This window comes from Scylla paramamosain, chromosome 37 (genome assembly GCF_035594125.1).
Source record: "Scylla paramamosain isolate STU-SP2022 chromosome 37, ASM3559412v1, whole genome shotgun sequence".
NCBI lineage: Eukaryota > Metazoa > Arthropoda > Malacostraca > Decapoda > Portunidae > Scylla > Scylla paramamosain.
The window spans coordinates 643649-662676 of NC_087187.1; the positions used below are offsets into that span (position 1 = coordinate 643649).

Below are 19028 nucleotides of genomic sequence, written 5' to 3' on the forward strand. Positions count from 1 at the left end.
TAAACTTTTGATAAGATTGGTCCATTCTGTAGCTGGTGTGTGCTTCACTTTGCCTCTCAGAAAGAGCTGTAGTTCCTTCCACATGACTTTTTAACTTGCACACAGAATGAACTTGCCTCCCCTGCTTTGCTGTGGGTGATGTTTTGGAAATCCTCTTGTCTTCTTCCAGGTCATATTCAAGGGACCGGAAATATTCCAGAAAGTAATGCTAGTGTGGAGTGGGAGTGGTGGCAACTCAAGCAGCAGGAACAGCAGCAGCAGCAGCAGCAGCAGGAGCAGAACCCCATTGCCCCCTCCCCCTCACACACACATACGTACACACACACCTGCAGCAATCGCAGGTGTGTAGCAGTATTTTGTCTTTCCATGGATTAACTCAAACTGGTCTTTTTTCAACCATCTCTCTCTCTCTCTCTCTCTCTCTCTCTCTCTCTCTCTCTCTCTCTCTCTCTCTCTCTCTCTCTCTCTCTCTCTCTCTCTCTCTCTCTCTCTCTCTCTCTCTCTCTCTCTCTCTCTCTCTCTCTCTCTCTCTCTCTCTCTCTAGTCTGCACAGATACCATGTTTACTAATTAATTGGTTGGAAATTGTCTCTATTCCTATGGAGATGAATAACGTTAGGGAAGAACACATGCATATGCAACTCCTGATAAAGAATGCGCTCTCACTCGGCTTGTGCAGACATCATGCACCACTCGGGGGCATTACTGTCAAGACGTGCGGCGGTGTGTGAAACCTCTCATTACCTATCCCAGACTATGCAAATGTGTATCAGTTGTAGCATAAGGAAGGTAGTTAAGTAAGTGTGCTCAGTGATGTGTAAGTGAAGCAGGCATCCTGATGGCCCAACCCACTGCAGCTGGAGGCACCAGGAACATGTGCATCAAGTGTCCCGAGTGATTGGGAGAAAACATTGTGAGGGAGTCTCTCCCCAACGACGCTTCTGTTTGTCCTTCCCTGCTTGTGTGTGGCAGATGCGGGTGCTTACTGTTCATTGGCTGAAGGGAGAAAGGAGGGAGGGAGGGCAGTAATTGCTGATTCCACCCTTGCACACAGCTTGGTGGGATGAAGGGATGTGGTGAGGGTAAAAACAGAGCAGAGTTCACCATTGCTTGAAAAAAGGGGTTTTATCTTAAGTATTTTAACCCTTCGACTGTCAGGTGATTACTGTATGACACTTGTTACTTCCTTCAAGTAACTGTTGAGGATTTTTACTTATTAAAGAGGAAATAGCACAGAGAAGTTATGACAACTTGATCATTCCTCTCAGACTTATAATAATAAACTTATTCCAGAACATTTCATTAAGTTTATGTGGAAGTCATTGCAGTTAAGACGAGATTGTTCAGTGTTTGAGAGGTTTTAACGAAGCAAGCGAGTAAGTGTCTTTACCTCTTACTCAAGTACTTCTGACGATGTGGTTAGCTTTAGATATGTCACCATTCGTAGTAAGTTTTCCACACTTGCATTTCTGGGACATGTGCTGTATGTTAAGGGCATGCTTTCATCCTTCAGAGACTTCTTGTGTAGTAAGGAGTAAGACCTAGAGTAAGGTGTTGTTGTAAGTAAGGCTTGGTGGTGCTGTGGGAGTCTCTCTGGCCACAGCACTGCTCTCGCCTCCTGTTCCACATGGACTGTGAGACTTTTTTGAAGCAGGGATCTACACACTACAATCTTCCTCACTGCCACTACATAATTTGGCTCTCGGTTTATAGTCAAATTTTACGACAACTACAAACATGACCATTGTGAATGCATATTCCTGTATTGAAAGACACATGTACAAATGCTTAAGAAATTAGACACAACAGGAGAGAATTCACTTGTGAAACCAGATCTGTTAGTTTTCATTAAATTAGAGTGTTAGAAAGGAGTCATTTAACACAATTAATTAATCTTTTGCTTGGCTGAGACAGGAGAGGATGTATGGAGATACAAGTTCTTAGAATGTAGGACAGGATGCTAAATGCTGGGATGAGAAAGATTAGTGTCAGTGTAATCTCCTCCCTATAAAGTCAAGGGTTGGGTTTCGATGCAAGGGGAGGGAATGAGGAAGAGATACATACAGGACTTTGAGGCATCCAATAAATACATTTAGGTTGGGGAATGGATGTATTTTTTTCCAGGGGGGTTGTTAAGTGTGTTCCTCATCCCTAACTATGGTATATGTAGCCACACAGACATCACAGAGGCGCGCGCGCACACACACACACACACACACACACACACACACACACACACACACACACACACACACACACACACACACACACACACACACACACACACACACACACACACACACACACACACACACACACACACACACACACAGATACGTGCATTGTTGACTTGCCATTCTTTTCTCATGTTTGACAATGATTCCTGAAGCAACATTGTGGTTCCTGGTTACATTTACTTTGCAGCAGGACTCTCATTGTTTCAAGTCCCATCACAGACTGTTGGATATCCCCCTCCCATTGACTGGCCATGCGTACTCTTATGTAACAGTTTCCTTTGACGTTATGCATTTCCCTTCCATTGAACACGAATCAGTGCTCACAGGTCCTTATGAGGTTAGTTTTAAGAGCAACCCACCCACCACTCACCCAGTTTGTGTATTAATTGAAGATCCATATGTAGTTTGCCTTGTAAAGGAGATACTCGTTATTAACATCCGATGGTTCAGTCGCCGTCAGTCGTCAAGTAAGTTCCTGCTCTCCCTTCACTGTGTTGTGACTCACTTCAGTGTTGAGTCTCCAGGCTGCAGACACTCCATATGAACCCTGACAAGTGACAGAGTCCAAGCAGTGCAGCAGACTCATCACTGGGGAACACAAAACACTTGGGAGTGAGTAAGGTTTGTTACTTGACTGTTGACCAAGATCAAGTGCAGTCAGCTGTACTGAGTGTTGTCACACTTCTCAGAGGGTTTCACCAGATGATGGCTCCCGTCTTTTACTGGTGAGTGTTTCAGTATGTATATGTGAGTACATTCTTTCAATTATTTTATTGTGAAATGTAACATTGTACAGGATACTTTGATTAAATTGTATTCTTGTGAATTTATTTTATATATGATTATGGTTGTATAACTAAAACCTAGCTGACCCTAGAGATGAGATACCACACACATTTATCTATACATTATTTATATAGTTCCTTTGGAAGTTGATGAATTATATATAGTATTGTTCTTATCGAGATTTGAACAGAAGAATGAATTACATGTTGAAAAGTTTCAACAAGGCCTTGGAAATAAATCCTTTTAGAGAACAAGTAAAAACAACAGATTTGTTTTATAAATCGGTTTATTTGTAATGACAGTCACAGTAATAGTTGTATTTTTATAAGAAACAAGTCATGATGAGCCAATTGCCATAATGTAAGATGTTGGATGAAGCTCACAGGACGGAGTGACAACACTTGGTGTGGGTGAGTGTACACGCAAGACTGATGCGTCTACATCCATTCTGCACGATACTTAGCTGTTGATAGCTTGCCACATTTTCACAGTTAAGAAGTTACCAGGCATTCACTGGTTCCTAGACTGTTTTGTGTATGTACATACACTCAGTTCACCTTGCTATACAGTTCCCTGAGGTGGCTAAGAGTTGTCTTCAATAGGTTCAACTCATCCTGGGATGGCAAGATGGTAAGGAGACTTGAGCTGAAGCAGGAGAACTGTATATTCTTACATCTCAACTATAATTATTTTCAGTGAGAATATATTAGTTAATTTGTACTTGAAACAAGAGGATATGGAACTCCTACCTCAGTCTGAATCTTCCTATCACCTTCCCCACTTATTTAACTCATCTTAAGGCATCATCTCAGTACACATCCACTGACACACTCACTCAGACACTTGCTGTAAAGGCCACATTGGGGAGTCTCACAGAAACAGGCCATCAGAACCAGAGTGTCTTGAGGGTTTGCTTATGTGTGTATTCCCATCACCACATTCTTCATCTAGACTTAATGCAGTCATCCATACCATCCCTTATTTTGACCTTCAAGAAATCAGAGTGTTTCAGGGCTCAGATAAAGGGTCAGACCAGAGTATCAGTAGCGGTGGTGGTGTCCCTTTGGCTCCACTCGGGGTCAAGGTGTGTTGATGTATACTATTACTACTTAGCAGTGTAACAGACTATCTCATGTGCTTGAGTGTCCTGTAAAGGCAGCAACAGTGGCCAGTTTCTATACCTTTTGAGTACATAGAGCTGATTCCTCTAGGCTCTGCAGTGGAGTCCAAGCCTCCCTGAACTGCTAACACTGCTTGACGACTGTGTAGCGCTGTATTTGTTTCAAGATCAACCTTCATATTCATGCAAACACCTCATTGAAGTTTGATTTACATCCCTGTATTACATATAATGTGAACATTTATTCCCTGTGGAGATTAATTTGTGTTGAAATAAAAAAAAATATACCAGTTATATGTGATTGTAATTTGTTGACTCCCAATAAGTTTACTTGTATGCTTGTGTCATGCATGTGAGGGTAGCCACATGGTGCAGGCTGACTGCACCACTGGTAGCAGTTTACTTATCACACCATGCTGACTAATGAAACAGTTAAGAAATTGCAACTGTCAAAATCCAACAAGGACAATTACATAGTAATACCCAAGAATGTACAACTGAGACTTTATTCAACACTATGTACACAGCAACTCCTTAAACTACACAGGTTGCTTGTATCTTCCTAATAGGTGATTTAACTGCTTGTGAGCAAGTCGCTTCTCACCAGGAACCATGACGCCCCGCCTCTCTTGTTCTTTCTTCCTCTTCTCGTTGGTCTGGAAGAAAGAGGAAAGCAACATGCACGCACTGTTTCCAGAAGTTGATAAAATAACACTAGTAGGTATACATGTTAAATTATCATCCATATATTTATTAATTATTCCTCTGCATAAGCTTGTGACTGGGTTAAACTTGAGTATGTTATAAGGTCTCCAAGAAATATCACCTGGAGTCTACTGCATTGTTCAGCATACCAAGCCTTTCTCAGCCTCCACTGTGAGACTTGGGACCATATCTGAAACACTTGTATGCTGCATCTCCACTATACTCTAAAGGCTCTAGTTGGAGCTGCTTGGGTTTTTATGGATGATTTTATGATTCTAGTGTCAGACTAACAAGATTTCTACATTATTAACAATAGAAATGCTCTCGAGAACCCAGCTATTTGTCTCTGGCCTTGGAAAGTAGCTGTGGTGAGAGAGCAAAGTGTTTCTGAATGCAGGCTTACCAGATGGTTGAGGTGACATGCTTCAAAGGTCTGGATTTCCTTACTACACAGTGCCTGGTCAAAGTCATTCTTCTTGAAGCAGGAGAACATCACAAACATTTCCTGAACACATGGATTACCTGTAGAAATGAGAGTTTATGCTAATCATGTTGAAAAAAATAATAATAATAAATTCCTGCATATAGTTATAGAATAATCTTGTATAGAGACTGAAGAAAGGATTGTTTATGATTTTTAACTGCATCTGCTTCCAAAGTTGTGTTCCTAACTCCGTGTTCTCCATACAATGTCTCCCAACAGGTGTAATTGGGTAGGTGTAGGATCAGCAAGGCATGACAGGATGGCATTTTGTCAGCACAGTGTGGCAGGCAGATACTGTGGACCTCCCTCCCAACTGGCACCAAATATAACAGAAGTGACAGGAATCAAAACTAGTAGGTCTGTCTGTATAGTTCTGGTGTTATTTCTGCCTCATAGCATCAAGAATCCATTAATGTGAGGCTTGTTCAAAGAGTACAATTTATCCAACTTTTGCAACATCAAGGGTTTACTGCATTTGTGATTTAAGCATACTGAGTATTCCTAAACATATTTAAGTTAAGCATCACCCACTTCAACTTAGATCTCTCATAACTCAATACACTGTAGATATAATATTAAGGAAGTCAGGAAATGCCTTGTCTTGTACCAGTCACTTTCCTCACCACCACAATAACAGCACACAGTAAAGGAGAACTTCAAGTCAACTCCAAAAACTCACTCTGCAGTTTTTCACTCTTGCCGGATACACTGTCCCGCAGCTGGAGGGGCAGGCAGCCATTGAAAGGGAACGGCACACGGGTGGCACGGCGGCCATTCTTGGGGCGCTGGTTATTGACGAGGTACATGGAGCGCAGGTTGAGAGGGGTGAGCCGCATGGTGGTGGACAGTTGATGGGGTGTGCTGCGTCTGGCCTGGAATTGGGGCAAAGATGTAAGGTAATTGTACTGCCACTTGGAGGAATGTAGTGTAATGCTTGTGTCAGCATATGTTGGTTTCCAGTATGGAATGACATGTGCTCTGTTATATCTCTTGTTCAGTCAATAAGAGCTGTCCTTATTGCATTTCTAAGATTCTTAGATTTCATGTATGTCTAAATTTGGCATATTTGGCTTCCCTGACCCTACAGCCCTGCTTCCTCCACCAAGTCCTCAAGTTTATTGAGGATAGAGAAGGATGTATTTCACCTATTAGGATAGCATAGCAGTTTATGGAGGGGGCAGAGTCCCCCCGTCAGCAAGGTTAGTGACTTTAAAAGATTATGATAGCGTAGCGGGGGTATGGGCTGCGGATATTACCCGTTTGTTGACTAATTTTTAGGGATTTTATCCAAAGGTTGTGTTTTTCTCCTTAGGTTTTTAAGAGATCCCAAATTTGGCCTATTTTAGCCTCTCCCAGCTTCACCCGAAACCCCGTTGTCCCATCAGGTCCCCAAACCTGTTTGTCCTGGAGAGTGGCGGCAATAGAATACTTAAAAATTTACCCATGTATGTATCTTGATTTCACAGTTTCATTCCTTCACTGTGCAGATTACGAGAGAGAGAGAGAGAGAGAGAGAGAGAGAGAGAGAGAGAGAGAGAGAGAGAGAGAGAGAGTTACCCAGAAATGAGGTCTGGTAGTCGGTAGGCTACCGTGCTACCATAGGTGGGAGTAGCGACTCTTACAAATTGCCGACACTACTACTCAGATGCGGCGACTGTTCTCAACATTAACCACACTGAGTGAACCTGCTGCTGATGTCCGCAAATTCCTTAATAAATGGAATACGTGAGACCTGTGTGGTGCCTGATTACAGCAGGGAATGCATCATAGTTACCTAATTCATGAGGAGAGTCGGCTGTGTTTTGATGTTCAGTTGTGGGTCGGGACGGGAGATGGCCCTTTCAACAGCTCTCCCCGCTGATTTTAAACCCCGTGTTGCTATCTGTATTTTCTTATTTGCTTATATATATTTGTTCTTATTATTTATATTCTTTCTGCTTTTTCTTTACCTTATTTCTTCCTCTTGCTTAATTAACTCGTTAATTTCTGTGTTGTACTTCTTCACATTGGTTGTCAGACGTCACTTCTGAGCGCTTTAGGAGAAATGTCTCACGCCTTCCCATGGATTCTGTTTAGACTCCGTGGGTCTCTCTTGCATGATCATTGCACCCATAAATCTCCTCTTTGGTCTTCCTATCTTCCTCCTGCCGAGTACGAGTACATAGGACCATTTCCAGCATCCTCCTTCCCACATGTCTCGTCCCTTTTAATCACATGCCCCAACTATCCCTACTAGTCTCGCCTTTCTTGCCTTGTCCCCGGACTTTTTTTTGTGTCACTCGCTGACTTGACGCGGCCTCACAAACACGAACAGGCAGGTGAACGAGGTAAATATATTATTCTCATAGTAGAAAATGAATGTCACGTGCCGAGTTGATTGTACATGTTGTCTGAGTTCTTTTTCTTCTTGATGCCAATGTAGAAATCACATTATATATTGATTTGTGCTCCTAGCATTCACTATAACTCATAATCTCATATTCTCACTCGCCTCTCACTCTCTCACTATCAAAACACTTCCTGTAACACTGTACTGGCTTGTTCCTTCCACCTGTCTTCTCACTCTCTTTTCACTCGTTCTTACATTCAACCTGTTCCTAAAAAGGGTGACCGTTCTAATCCCTCAAACTACCGTCCTATTGCTTCAATTTCCTGCCTATCTAAAGTTTTTGAATATATATCCTCAACAGGAAGATTCTTAAAAAACATCTATCACTTCACAACCTTCTATCTGATCGCCAGTATGGGTTCCGTCAAGGCCGCTCTACTGGTGATCTGGCTTTCCTAACGGAGTCTTGGTCATCCTCTTTTAGAGATTTTGGTGAAACTTTTGCTGTTGCCTTGGACATATCAAAAGCTTTTGATAGAGTCTGGCACAAAGCTTTGATTTCCAAACTACCCTCCTACGGTTTCTATCCTTCTCTCTGTAACTTCATCTCAATTCCTCTATCTATCAACTCGACACAGCCTTCCAGACAACTATCCCCTCTTCTTCAATGACACTCAACTGTCCCCCTCTTCTACACTGAACATCCTCGGTCTGTCCTTTACTTATAATCTGAACTGGAAACTTCACATCTCATCTCCAGCTAAAACAGCTTTTATGAAGTTAGGTGTTCTGAGACGTCTCCGCCAGTTTTTCTCACCCCCCCAGCTGCTAACTCTGTACAAGGACCTTATCTGTCCATGTATGGAGTATGCTTCACATGTCTGGAGGGTTCCACTCATACTGCTCTTCTAGACAGGGTGGAATCAAAAGCTTTTCGTCTCATCAACTCCTCTCCTCTAACTGACTGTCTTCAGCCTCTCTCTCACCGCCGCAGTGTTGCATATCTAGCTGTCTTCTACCGCTATTTTCATGCTAACTGCTCCTCTGATCTTGCTAACTGCATGCCTCCCCTCCTTCCGCGGCCTCGCTGCACAAGACTTTCTTCTTTCTCTCACCCCTATTCTGTCCACCTCTCTAACGCAAGAGTTAACCAGTATTCTCAATCATTCATCCCTTTCTCTGGTAAACTCTGGAACTCCCTGCCTGCTTTTGTATTTCCACCTTCCTGACTTGAATTCCTTCAAGAGGGAGGTTTCAAGACACTTATTCATCAATTTTTGACCACGGCTTTGACCCTTTTATGGGACTGGCATTTCAGTGGGGATTTTTTTTATTAGATTTTTGTTGCCCTTGGCCAGTGTCCTTCCTACATAAAAAAAAAAAAAAAAGTGGCACTTCAAATTCTGGCGAAGACGTCACGCAGGGTTTGTTTACATTCTGACAGCTGCCAACAAGAACCCTTCAAGGACACACCTGCCACCACTTGCAAACAGGTGTGCATTGCTATACATCCGTCATTGAATCTTGCTAGGGAGGAAGTGAGGACAGCCACGTCACCTGTTGCTGTGTGATGCTGTGTTGCTGGGTGATACTGATCCGCCCCCTTCCTCCCTGCGTCATCACTTCCAGATCCTCGTGATTCCTAAACACACCCAGCCACCGCCACCACCACTTAACCTCTGACCACCCATTATACACGCCTTCATCATCACGTGACCACACACAGCTCGGTAGCCAAAGCCAGGACCAGCTTCAGGTATCGCGGGCAGGTGTCACAGAGCAGGTCATTTTCATAAACAACGGAGCCTCTGAAGGAGTGACGGGGTACTTGTTTTACGGGAGAAGGGCGTTGGTCTACAGTAACGAAAGGATGGGAAAAATGTTCATGTATTCTGTCTTAATGAGAATGTATGATTTTTACTTGAAAGCCAGAAGTGTTAGACTTGTTTTTAAGCCATCATTCAAAATATATGTGATTTTCTTTTCTTTTTATCTAGATTTTGCTGCTGTGGTTATCTGACTTATCCATAATGCTTTTCTAGTTGATAAAAATGAGTATATATATATATATATATATATATATATATATATATATATATATATATATATATATATATATATATATATATATATATATATATATGTAAAACCCTCCACTTGATGCTATGGTGGGCCATAGAAATTATTCAGTGGGGCAAATTTAGTTAAAGGACCACATCCAGTTCATCTGTGGTATAGGAAGTGCCTGTGCAGACGGGTACACCATTCAAGACGTGTGTAGTTGTGTCATAGTAACCCATCACAAAACCTCACTGCCAGCAAGGACAAGTGTCTGACTCATTACACTGATTAGCACCATTGTGTTAAGCTAACCCCCCCCTTCTCTCTCTCTCTCTCTCTCTCTCTCTCTCTCTCTCTCTCTCTCTCTCTCTCTCTCTCTCTCTCTCTCTCTCTCTCTCTCTCTCTCTCTCTCTCTCTCTCTCTCTCTCTCTCTCTCTCTCTCTCTCTACAGCCTTTCCACAGATATGCCATGAGGGGGCAGCAAAGCAGGTCCTCCGTGCTCTGCCAGGGTGAGGGGTAATTCCTCTACCACCTGAAGGTTCAGGAGAGGAAGAGTGAGACTTGCCCACCTCCCAGCACCTAACCCACCACCACTCCGTCAAAACACCCGCCACTTAACATAGTATCTCCATAGCTTTACCTGTATTGGCTAAGGACAGGTGTGCAGGAGGTGAGCTGAGTTACTGGAAGAGAGAAAACTGTTTGTCCGTTGTCTGTTGTGGATGGATGGATGGTGAAACATATTAATAGGATGATATGGAAGTAACGTTTGCGTTTTCATCTGAAGCTTAAGTTATGTTAGGCAAGGTTTGGTTGGATACTATTGGAATAACATTATTATCATTTTCATCTGAGTGGTAGGTTAGGTTAGATTTAAATTCATTCAGTTCATTGATTTTACTGCTGATCCTTTCAATGTGTAGCTCACAACCTGAAAAAAATATATTTTCCCAAGAGACAAAACAGTTAAATGTCTGTAAATTAGTGGGCTGAGAGTACTCCCTTAATCCTCATTTAGTTACCTGCAGCTTGCACTAGGATGAGGAATTGTGTGAGTGAAAGCATTACTCAATAGTTGATGATAATGGGAAAGATAATTGGATGAAGGCAACAAAAAACTATCACAAATGTGGAGATTAAATTCTCATTTGCCTCATGACTTTTAAACCACAGGCTCACTGCTACATAATAGTTGGTGGTTTTATATTTGTCCCTTACAAGTGGATTCCTCTGATAGGGATCATTAGTACAGCTGATTACATTGTTTGGTGATCCATTGTTATTTGTTTACCATATACAGATAAACAACTTGATAAGGAGCCATTGAAAAAGTAAACTGATGTCAGAGAGTGATGGAGAGTGGAGTCCGTGGGGTGGTGAAGAAGAGGAGCTGGAGCAGCCTTTGATTCGAGACCCAAAGACACACTCCCAGCAGGTGTGTGGATCAGATTTGCTGGTTGAAACTGAATATGTACAAGATATTCAACACAGGTGGATGTCATTTAGACTATTATTGAATGAATTTAACTGCAAGAAGCCATGTTTACATTTCTTTACATCATCCATTAGTAGACAGCACTTGTACAATTGTAAGGTAGATTAGAATATGATTTTCTACCAACATTAATTATAATACAGTGTCAGAAAATATGTTTTGTTGTGTTTGCAGAGGTCAGAGGCAGCCATGGGGGACGCAGTCCTCACCTCACCCCTGGTGGGCAGCCGTCCGGCACGTGCTCCCCAGTACTTCACTGCTCTCTCAGGTTGGTGCCGCCAGACATTCCAAAGAAGCTACAGCAGTGACTCACCAAAACAAATACATACTTATGTATATTTTAATTATACTCACCTACACACACACAGCTTTAGAGCAGGAGTTTCACTGAGAACAAATATTAGTGTATAATTTTCTTACAGCCACTCTTGGAGCATTTGCAATGGGTACTGTGCTGGGCTACTCCTCCCCTGCCGGTGCCCAGCTGATAAACAATCCCACTCATGATTTTGTGCACCTGGACAAGAGTCAGAACTCACTGTTCTCCTCCATCATGAATGTGGGAGCCCTGGTAGGTGGGCCGGTGGGTGGCCTGTGCCTCAACAAGCTGGGGCGGCGCGGCACCATGCTGGCCTCTGTCGTGCCCTTCATCAGTGGCTGGCTCATCATTAGTTAGTATTTGCATCTCATTTTTATATTTTCCACAGAATGCAAATGTAGTCCCTAATGTGACATTAAAGGCCTGACACTTCTGTATAGATTTTTGGCTTAGTAATCCCCTTAACTGGCTCCTGTGATGGGAAGAGACTGGCCCCTCACCATATGGTTGGGTGGGAAAAATGCTGCCAATATATTCCCTGTGTGTTGTGAAGGGGAATGTAGGGCATGGAGACAAGAGACTGGGAGCTCCTCTTGTTTGTATTGTTATTGGCTCATCTATCCATGTTTAGTAGGATATCAGCCTGATATAGGATAGAAGGATGATCTTATGACCCTTGACTTGTTTCAGCCAGTATTTATGAATGTTCATACATATCTATAGTGTTTAATGATTTAAAAATGTACAATTCTGGTTTTTATTTAATTCTCATTTGTGTATGTCTGTTTTCTCAGCATTTGCTCAAAACTTTGCCATGCTGCTGGTGGGACGTGTGTTGACAGGACTGTGTTGTGGCATCACCTCCCTCTCTGTGCCAACCTACATTGCCGAGTACTCCTCGTCGGACATCAGGGGAACGCTGGGTGAGGCTTCCAAACCTCATTACACAGCATCAGCCTTTCCTCAGGCTGTGCTGTTCACATTACATATTGTTGTTGTAATACTTGCTTCAAGAGTTTAGCCATGGGAGTTCATCTGTAAAATTCGTGTGTTCATCCTTAGGCAGTCAGTTTTGTTGGTAACCAATTGTATGTATTGGCTGTGCTGTCTGGTGATCTTTGCTGATGCCATTTTAATGTCATTTTATCACTTAATGAAGATGTAATTGTGTGGTGTGCAGGAAGCAGCTTTCAGTTGATGGTGACGCTGGGCTTGCTGTACTCCTACGTGCTGGGGGCTGTGTTGCCATCCTGGCGCCTGCTGGCCGGCCTGTGCATCATTCCTGTCACCCTGTATGCCATACTCATGTTCTTTGCCAAGGAGTCCCCAAGCTACCTGCTGTTCAAGGGCAAGGAGGATCAGGCTGCAGCATCTTTGCAGTACTTCAGAGGTACTGCTGCACCAACTCAAATTGATGGTTGGACTCTTACTGTACAAGCATCATCACAAACTACTAAGGATTTTAAAAGCATGTATAAAAGTTAGAAATGTGATATATCAGTTTATACACGTGTGTGTGTGTGTGTGTGTTCCCATCCAGGAAAGGACAGCCACATTCAGACTGAGCTGGACATGCTGCGTGCGGCAATGGAGGAACGGCAGCAGAGCACAGCCTCCTGCTCAGACCTGCGCAAGCCATACATCCTCAAACCGTTCTTCATCTCCTTGAGCCTCATGTTCTTCCAGCAGTTCTCGGGCGTCAATGGCGTCCTCTTCAACCTGACCATCATTTTCAGTGTAAGTCATCTCCTTGAAGGACAGAATTAAAGAAGAGAGGCTGAGTGGAGTGTTCATCTCCATGCCATTATATTTAAACACTTCTTTTAGTTTACTTCTTCACTTTCTTGGATTCTGTAAGAATTTCCAAAGTGTATGTGTTAAGACCTGTGCAGCAAGTGTGCAGCAGTTCTGCACCACACCAGGGGGTGTGACCATTGTTTGCTGCTGACCCTTGCACAGTGTGGCCAATGGGAATTAGACCTCTCCCCACCTGAGGCCCATACAGACTCAGGGAGTACCTAAAGGTGCGAGTGTGTTGATGTGGGCACCAACCTCTTTTGTGGGAGATTTCTGCCAGTTATATATATTTCAAGACAAAATTTTTGAATGAATATCAGTAGATAACTTTAAAAATACTTACACATGTCAGATGCTGTCATGATATGAATGGATATGTACATGCATAGGGCAGATCTGTTTCCTTAGAAAGTTTCCATGAGTGGCAAGGACAAGACAAGCATCCCTTAGTATGTGGCTTTCCCCCTTAGAGTGCTGGCTCCAACATACCAGATGACGTGAGCTCCATTGTGGTGGGCGCAGTGCAGGTGATGGCAACCTTCCTGGCCACAGTGCTCATGGATAAGGCAGGGAGAAAGCTGCTACTCATTGCCTCCTCCTCCATCATGGCCTTGTCATTGGGTATGGCTCACCACTGGGACAAGTGTAGCTTTCAGTAGCTCACTGCATCAGGGATTGCCTTCATATTTCCATTGTTGACTAGTTGTTACCAAATATGGAATGTATTCTGTGTAATGGCACCTCTAGGCTTTGGAATTATCATGTCTAAAGGGAATAGAAGATATGTTTGCATTAAATGGCAATGCAGATATGGTGAGAATCTGAGGTGAAGGATCATAGGGATGACAGATTCAATAGAAATGTCTGTGATTATAGTTTGTCACTATATATACCAGGTCAGCAATCCCACATGAAGTATCCCAGACAGAGCACCACACACTTACACACACACACACACATCATTCACACTCTGGTGGAAAGGGACAGTCTCGTAGACCAGTGCACTACACCCCTTGTCGTTGTAGTAGCAGATGAATGTGTTATTTAGTCAAAGAAAGATATTTTGAAAGTAGTGAAGTGAGTTGCAATTGGTGGGATGCACACCCTCAACTTAACATGTATGATATTGCCTCTTTCAGTTGCTCTGGGTGAGTTTTTCTACATGAAGACAGAGGATGCTTCATGGGCCACAAAGACCTTGGGCTGGCTGCCTCTGGTGTCCCTCATGGTGTTCATCTTCTCATTCTCAATTGGTTATGGCCCTATTCCCTGGCTTATGATGGGTGGGTGTCTGTGCACAGGCTCACTTTCTGTACTATCTCACTACTGTTTGTGATTGCAAGTCCAAAGTGCCTTGTGTTTGAGCCTGCTTATGCAATATGTTGAGGAAATTATTACAGGAAATGTGTGTTACATGGTAGTATTTGTCCCCTCCTTCAGGTGAACTCTTCTCTCCTGATGTGAAGGAGATGGCAGCCAGCCAGGCCACCATGTTCAACTGGACTCTTGCCTTTTTGGTCACCTTTATTTTTGCTCCACTTGAAGTGAGTTTATTGCCTTACTATAAATATTCATATCATTGTTTCACTTCTGAGTGTGAAGTTTTATGAGCATTGATGGTAATGTGCAAGAAAAGTTTAGGTGGTGTGTAAGTGGAGGGGCAGCCCATGTTGTCAAGTGGTCTGCTTTACCATTATATGTATACAGGGATGTCTTTTTATCTGCCTGGAAATGCTGAGTTTTAAGTCTTCTTTCTCATCTGCAGTCTGCTCTTGGTGATGCTGGCCTGTACTGGGTGTTCTCTGCACTGTGTGTGGTGAACTTGGTGTTCTGCATCACCGTGGTGCCTGAGACTAAAGGCAAGACCCTGGAGGAGATCACTGCCTCCTTTGGTGCGCCAGCCCCCTCAGTGACAATAGGGAGACGCAACTCCTCTGACTGTTGATGCTTGGTTGTCCATAATACGGCTGTGAGGCTTGAGTGGGCTGTTTCTAAGTTCAGCTGTGTATCAGGGAAGACAATGAACAATATCAGAATTGCACAGATGTGATACCTAAGTAAGTTCATGAACGAGTGAGTTTTCAGTATTCACGAATCTTTTCTTGGTTGTGTGTGCCCTTTTGCTGTTAGTGATATTTATTGATTACTTAATTTTGTTTCTTATATTTTATCTTATTTCATTTATTTATGCTTATTTTTATTTATTTGTTTATTTATCTTATTTTATTTTATTTATTTATTCATTAATTTTTTTTTGCATATTTCACATTATCCAATTACTGTATAATGATGAGAAGGCACAGTGAGGGTACAAGGATATATGAAAATATATGAAGAACCTTAGTTGGAATTAGCTGCACTAGAAGGGATAAAATTTCATCATATATACCCTCAGTGAGGCTCCATCCCACTAAGACCTCAATGCTTTGCTGTCCCACCTCGACTATTTTCAAAGGCCTCAGAGATGATTATTTGAGTTCTGAAGGCTGTTTCACCTTTTTAGTAATGTAAAATTCTTGTTAATATGTTACTATAACCATAAAAACAATCTTTAAAACTCCAAGCTGCTTCATCTCGAGCATTTTGAAAGTAGTGGAGGTGCGGTGCAGAAGTGTTTCAGAATATGGTCATAATCTGTGTGCAGCAAACTACTGACCACTTTTGTCATGCAGAAGGAAAGGCAGCTAAACTTCCATAACTAATTTTTATGCAAAGTATCACAGTTTTGTGTGTCTCGTTGCTTTTGTTACCCATAATTTGGTAATTTGGTTGATATTATTACATACTATAATTTGCTTCCTGTTGATGCCATTTATTTCTATCATTATTTTTACCTAGGTTAATTTTTTTCATGTACTTGTATATGGTTTTAGAAGAATGTGTGTGCAGTGAAGATGCTGCTGCTGATAGGCATGCACATTCCTGTACATGGTGAATACAAGGGCTTCATTGCTGCCATTGAGGATAACGGACAAAACAGACCTACTTAAATGTGAATTTTTTAATAAGTATAACAAATTTACCAGAATTGATTACTGGTAGAATGTCGTATACTTCAATAACTATGTATAAGAGAAATTCTTGCCATTATATCTGTTTGGGACCAAAGCAGCACAGTACATATCTTCGTTAACACTTATTTACTGATGGATGAACAAGAGGACAGTTTTGGGCTGGGCTTACCTATATTAATTAAGAGGTATTCTTGTGTTTTAATTGCACTAGTTTTCTTAAACAGTAGTAAATATTATTTTGGTTTTCATGCATGTCTTCCCAATTCAAGAATTCTGCACAATCGCCAAGAAAGAAAAGCAGTGAAAACTTGATTAATCATCTCTTTTGTCCTTGAAAACCTGGATTCTTAAGATGTAAGAGACAAGAATTGTTATTTGATTTTTACATGAGTATTACATGAACCGAAGTCAGTATTCACAACCAAATGTTGCTGTTATGTATATATATATATATATATATATATATATATATATATATATATATATATATATATATATATATATATATATATATATTATACTTTATTTAGTGTGCCTGTATACATTTGCGGTGTCACCAACTCCAGAAATGATGACTTACTGAACAAAGAGCATCAGTGTGACCTCGAGAAAACTTAAATCATTCTTAAACATTAATGATTTCTTGAAATATCTTTACATAAATCTTTATCTTTTTCGTGTTGATTTTATTTTATTTCACTTGTAAACGTGCTTTTTTTTTTTTTTAGGATTCCTTTGATATATTTGTGTGCATTATACTCTGTGCACACAAATCATAAAATGTGGGTTTTGATGTGCAATATGTCACCCAAAGAATCCTCCCAAGCCTGTGTTGTGCCCCGTAAAAGTGGCTTACAAAACCATGCTGCTGGGGATCCATAGATCTCAGCCATGTGTCCCGCTCCTCGCACACCACTATCAGTCACCCCACAGATCTGAGCCCTGTCTCCTGGCCCCCCACCCCCCATACACACACACACACCCCTCAACCCCAACACCAGACATCTCCCATCCTGCCAGCTGGGTCCACCACCTACACACTGCTCGCCCTTTTACTCAGGTTCTCTCAAGTAAAACCTATCAAAATATTACGTTATTTTGTCATTCCCATGACTTCCCCTCCTACCTTACCTACATACTCTTACTTAAATACTTTTATTCTGTAAAAGTGCTCTCTCTCTCTCTCTCTCTCTCTCTCTCTCTCTCTCTCTCTCTCTCTCTCTCTCTCTCTCTCTCTCTCTCTCTCTCTCTCTCTCTCTCTCTCTCCATCAAGCCAGAACATTCCTTATCAACATGGTCATTCCTCAGAGCATAGATCCATATTAAATGTATTTATAACATCTTCATCACAGACCGAATGATCTTTTGTCTTGTTAATGAAAAGTATTTGAAATAGAGTGACGCAAATGTGCATTTTCAAACACGTGCATTATTAACCTTTGTGTTGCGTGGTATAAGCTGAAAGACTGAAAGGCCCATATTCTGAAACGCTTTGCTCTCTCACCACAGCCATCTCCGAAGTCCACAGAGATTACTAGCCGGGTTTTCAGGAGTGTTTCTGCTATTAATAATATAGAAATCTTGTGGGGGGGGGGTAATATCCTCATACAACAGTAGAAGAGAATGAAGAACAACAACAGCATGAAGAAAGAGGAGGAAGAGTAATTCTAATACCACATAAATTAAGGGAGAGAATTTAACTGCTTTTGCAGAAACAAAGAACTGTTCGATTCATTGAATGATTTTTCAGTTTAGCCACCCTAACAAAGTAAATATAAAAGTGGAGTTCAAGCTGTTTCTTACACTGATTAAGAGGAAAAACCCACGTTCTTATTCTAGCAATGGCATATTTACCATCAGACACTGTAATGATCTCAATTCACTCATGCTTACTTTGTATTAATCTCATTCACTTTTTTTTTTTTTTTTATGCTAAGAGGACCAAGAGCAACAAAAGTTCTCTCTCTCTCTCTCTCTCTCTCTCTCTCTCTCTCTCTCTCTCTCTCTCTCTCTCTCTCTCTCTCTCTCTCTCTCAGATCCGCAACTTCCCGTTTCTCCGACGCGGAGGCGGAGCTTTTGTGATCTAAAAATATGCTGTTGTGGATATTAAGGCGGATCTTTTGTTGCATTAAAACATGGATACGGATAATAATGCAGATATTTTCACTAGGATGTTTCATGGATGCGGATTCTGAGGCGAATATCCGATATATCACTACTAGGTGTGAAGTCATGATAGAGTCTGGCACAAAGCTTTGATTTCCAAACTACCCTCCTACGGTTTCTATCCTTCTCTCTGTAACTTCATCTCAAGTTTCCTTTCTGACCGTTCTATTGCTGCTGTGGTAGACGGTCATTGTTCTTCTCCTAAATCTATTAAGAGTGGTGTTCCTCAGGGTTCTGTCCTGTCACCCACTCTCATCTTATTATTCATTAATGATCTTCAAAACCAAACTTCTTGTCCTATCCACTCCTACGCTGATGATACCACCCTGCACTTTTCCACGTCTTTTCATAGACGTCCATCCCTTCAGGAGGTAAACATATCACGCAGGGAAGCCACAGAACGCTTGACTTCTGATCTTTTTAAAATTTCTGATTGGGCAGAGCAAACTTGGTATTGTTCAATGCCTCAAAAACTCAATTCCTCCATCTATCAACTCGTCACAACCTTCCAGACAA

The 19028-nt window shown here is 41.9% G+C and overlaps 3 protein-coding genes across 9 annotated transcripts in view; 2 read left to right on the forward strand and 1 right to left on the reverse strand.

The window, feature by feature from the left end:
- Window positions 1-4432, forward strand: part of LOC135091249 (zinc finger Ran-binding domain-containing protein 2-like) — a 29798-nt gene extending 25366 nt beyond the window's left edge. For both annotated transcript variants that reach the window (XM_063988709.1, XM_063988708.1), the window contains exon 9: window positions 170-4432. In XM_063988709.1, the coding sequence (XP_063844779.1) occupies window positions 170-206 (37 nt within the window). In that variant the 3' untranslated portion in view covers window positions 207-4432. The remainder of the gene's footprint in view (window positions 1-169) is intronic.
- A 200-nt stretch (window positions 4433-4632) lies between these two features.
- Window positions 4633-9345, reverse strand: LOC135091250 (small ribosomal subunit protein mS37-like). 3 transcript variants are annotated; one of them, XM_063988710.1, is made up of 4 exons: window positions 9218-9345; window positions 6011-6203; window positions 5251-5369; window positions 4633-4798 (listed from the first exon to the last, which is right to left on the reverse strand). In XM_063988710.1, exons 1-4 carry the CDS (start codon window positions 9278-9280, stop codon window positions 4682-4684), a joined length of 492 nt encoding a protein of 163 aa, XP_063844780.1. In that variant the 5' UTR covers window positions 9281-9345; the 3' UTR covers window positions 4633-4681. The 3 variants fall into 3 exon arrangements, with proteins under 3 accessions (XP_063844780.1, XP_063844781.1, XP_063844782.1); XM_063988711.1 differs by lacking the exon at window positions 9218-9345 and adding an exon at window positions 7106-7264; XM_063988712.1 differs by lacking the exon at window positions 9218-9345 and adding an exon at window positions 6889-7001.
- LOC135091248 (facilitated trehalose transporter Tret1-like) lies at window positions 9039-17600 on the forward strand. Of its 4 annotated transcripts, none has more exons than XM_063988705.1 (12): window positions 9039-9153; window positions 10173-10391; window positions 11022-11156; window positions 11391-11484; window positions 11639-11887; window positions 12330-12458; window positions 12716-12925; window positions 13076-13272; window positions 13803-13953; window positions 14472-14615; window positions 14773-14876; window positions 15098-17600. In XM_063988705.1, exons 3-12 carry the CDS (start codon window positions 11061-11063, stop codon window positions 15275-15277), a joined length of 1554 nt encoding a protein of 517 aa, XP_063844775.1. In that variant the 5' UTR covers window positions 9039-9153; window positions 10173-10391; window positions 11022-11060; the 3' UTR covers window positions 15278-17600. The 4 variants fall into 4 exon arrangements, with proteins under 4 accessions (XP_063844775.1, XP_063844774.1, XP_063844776.1 ...); XM_063988704.1 differs by lacking the exon at window positions 9039-9153 and adding an exon at window positions 9277-9416; XM_063988706.1 differs by lacking the exon at window positions 9039-9153 and adding an exon at window positions 9347-9484.
- Window positions 17601-19028: the final 1428 nt, after the last annotated feature.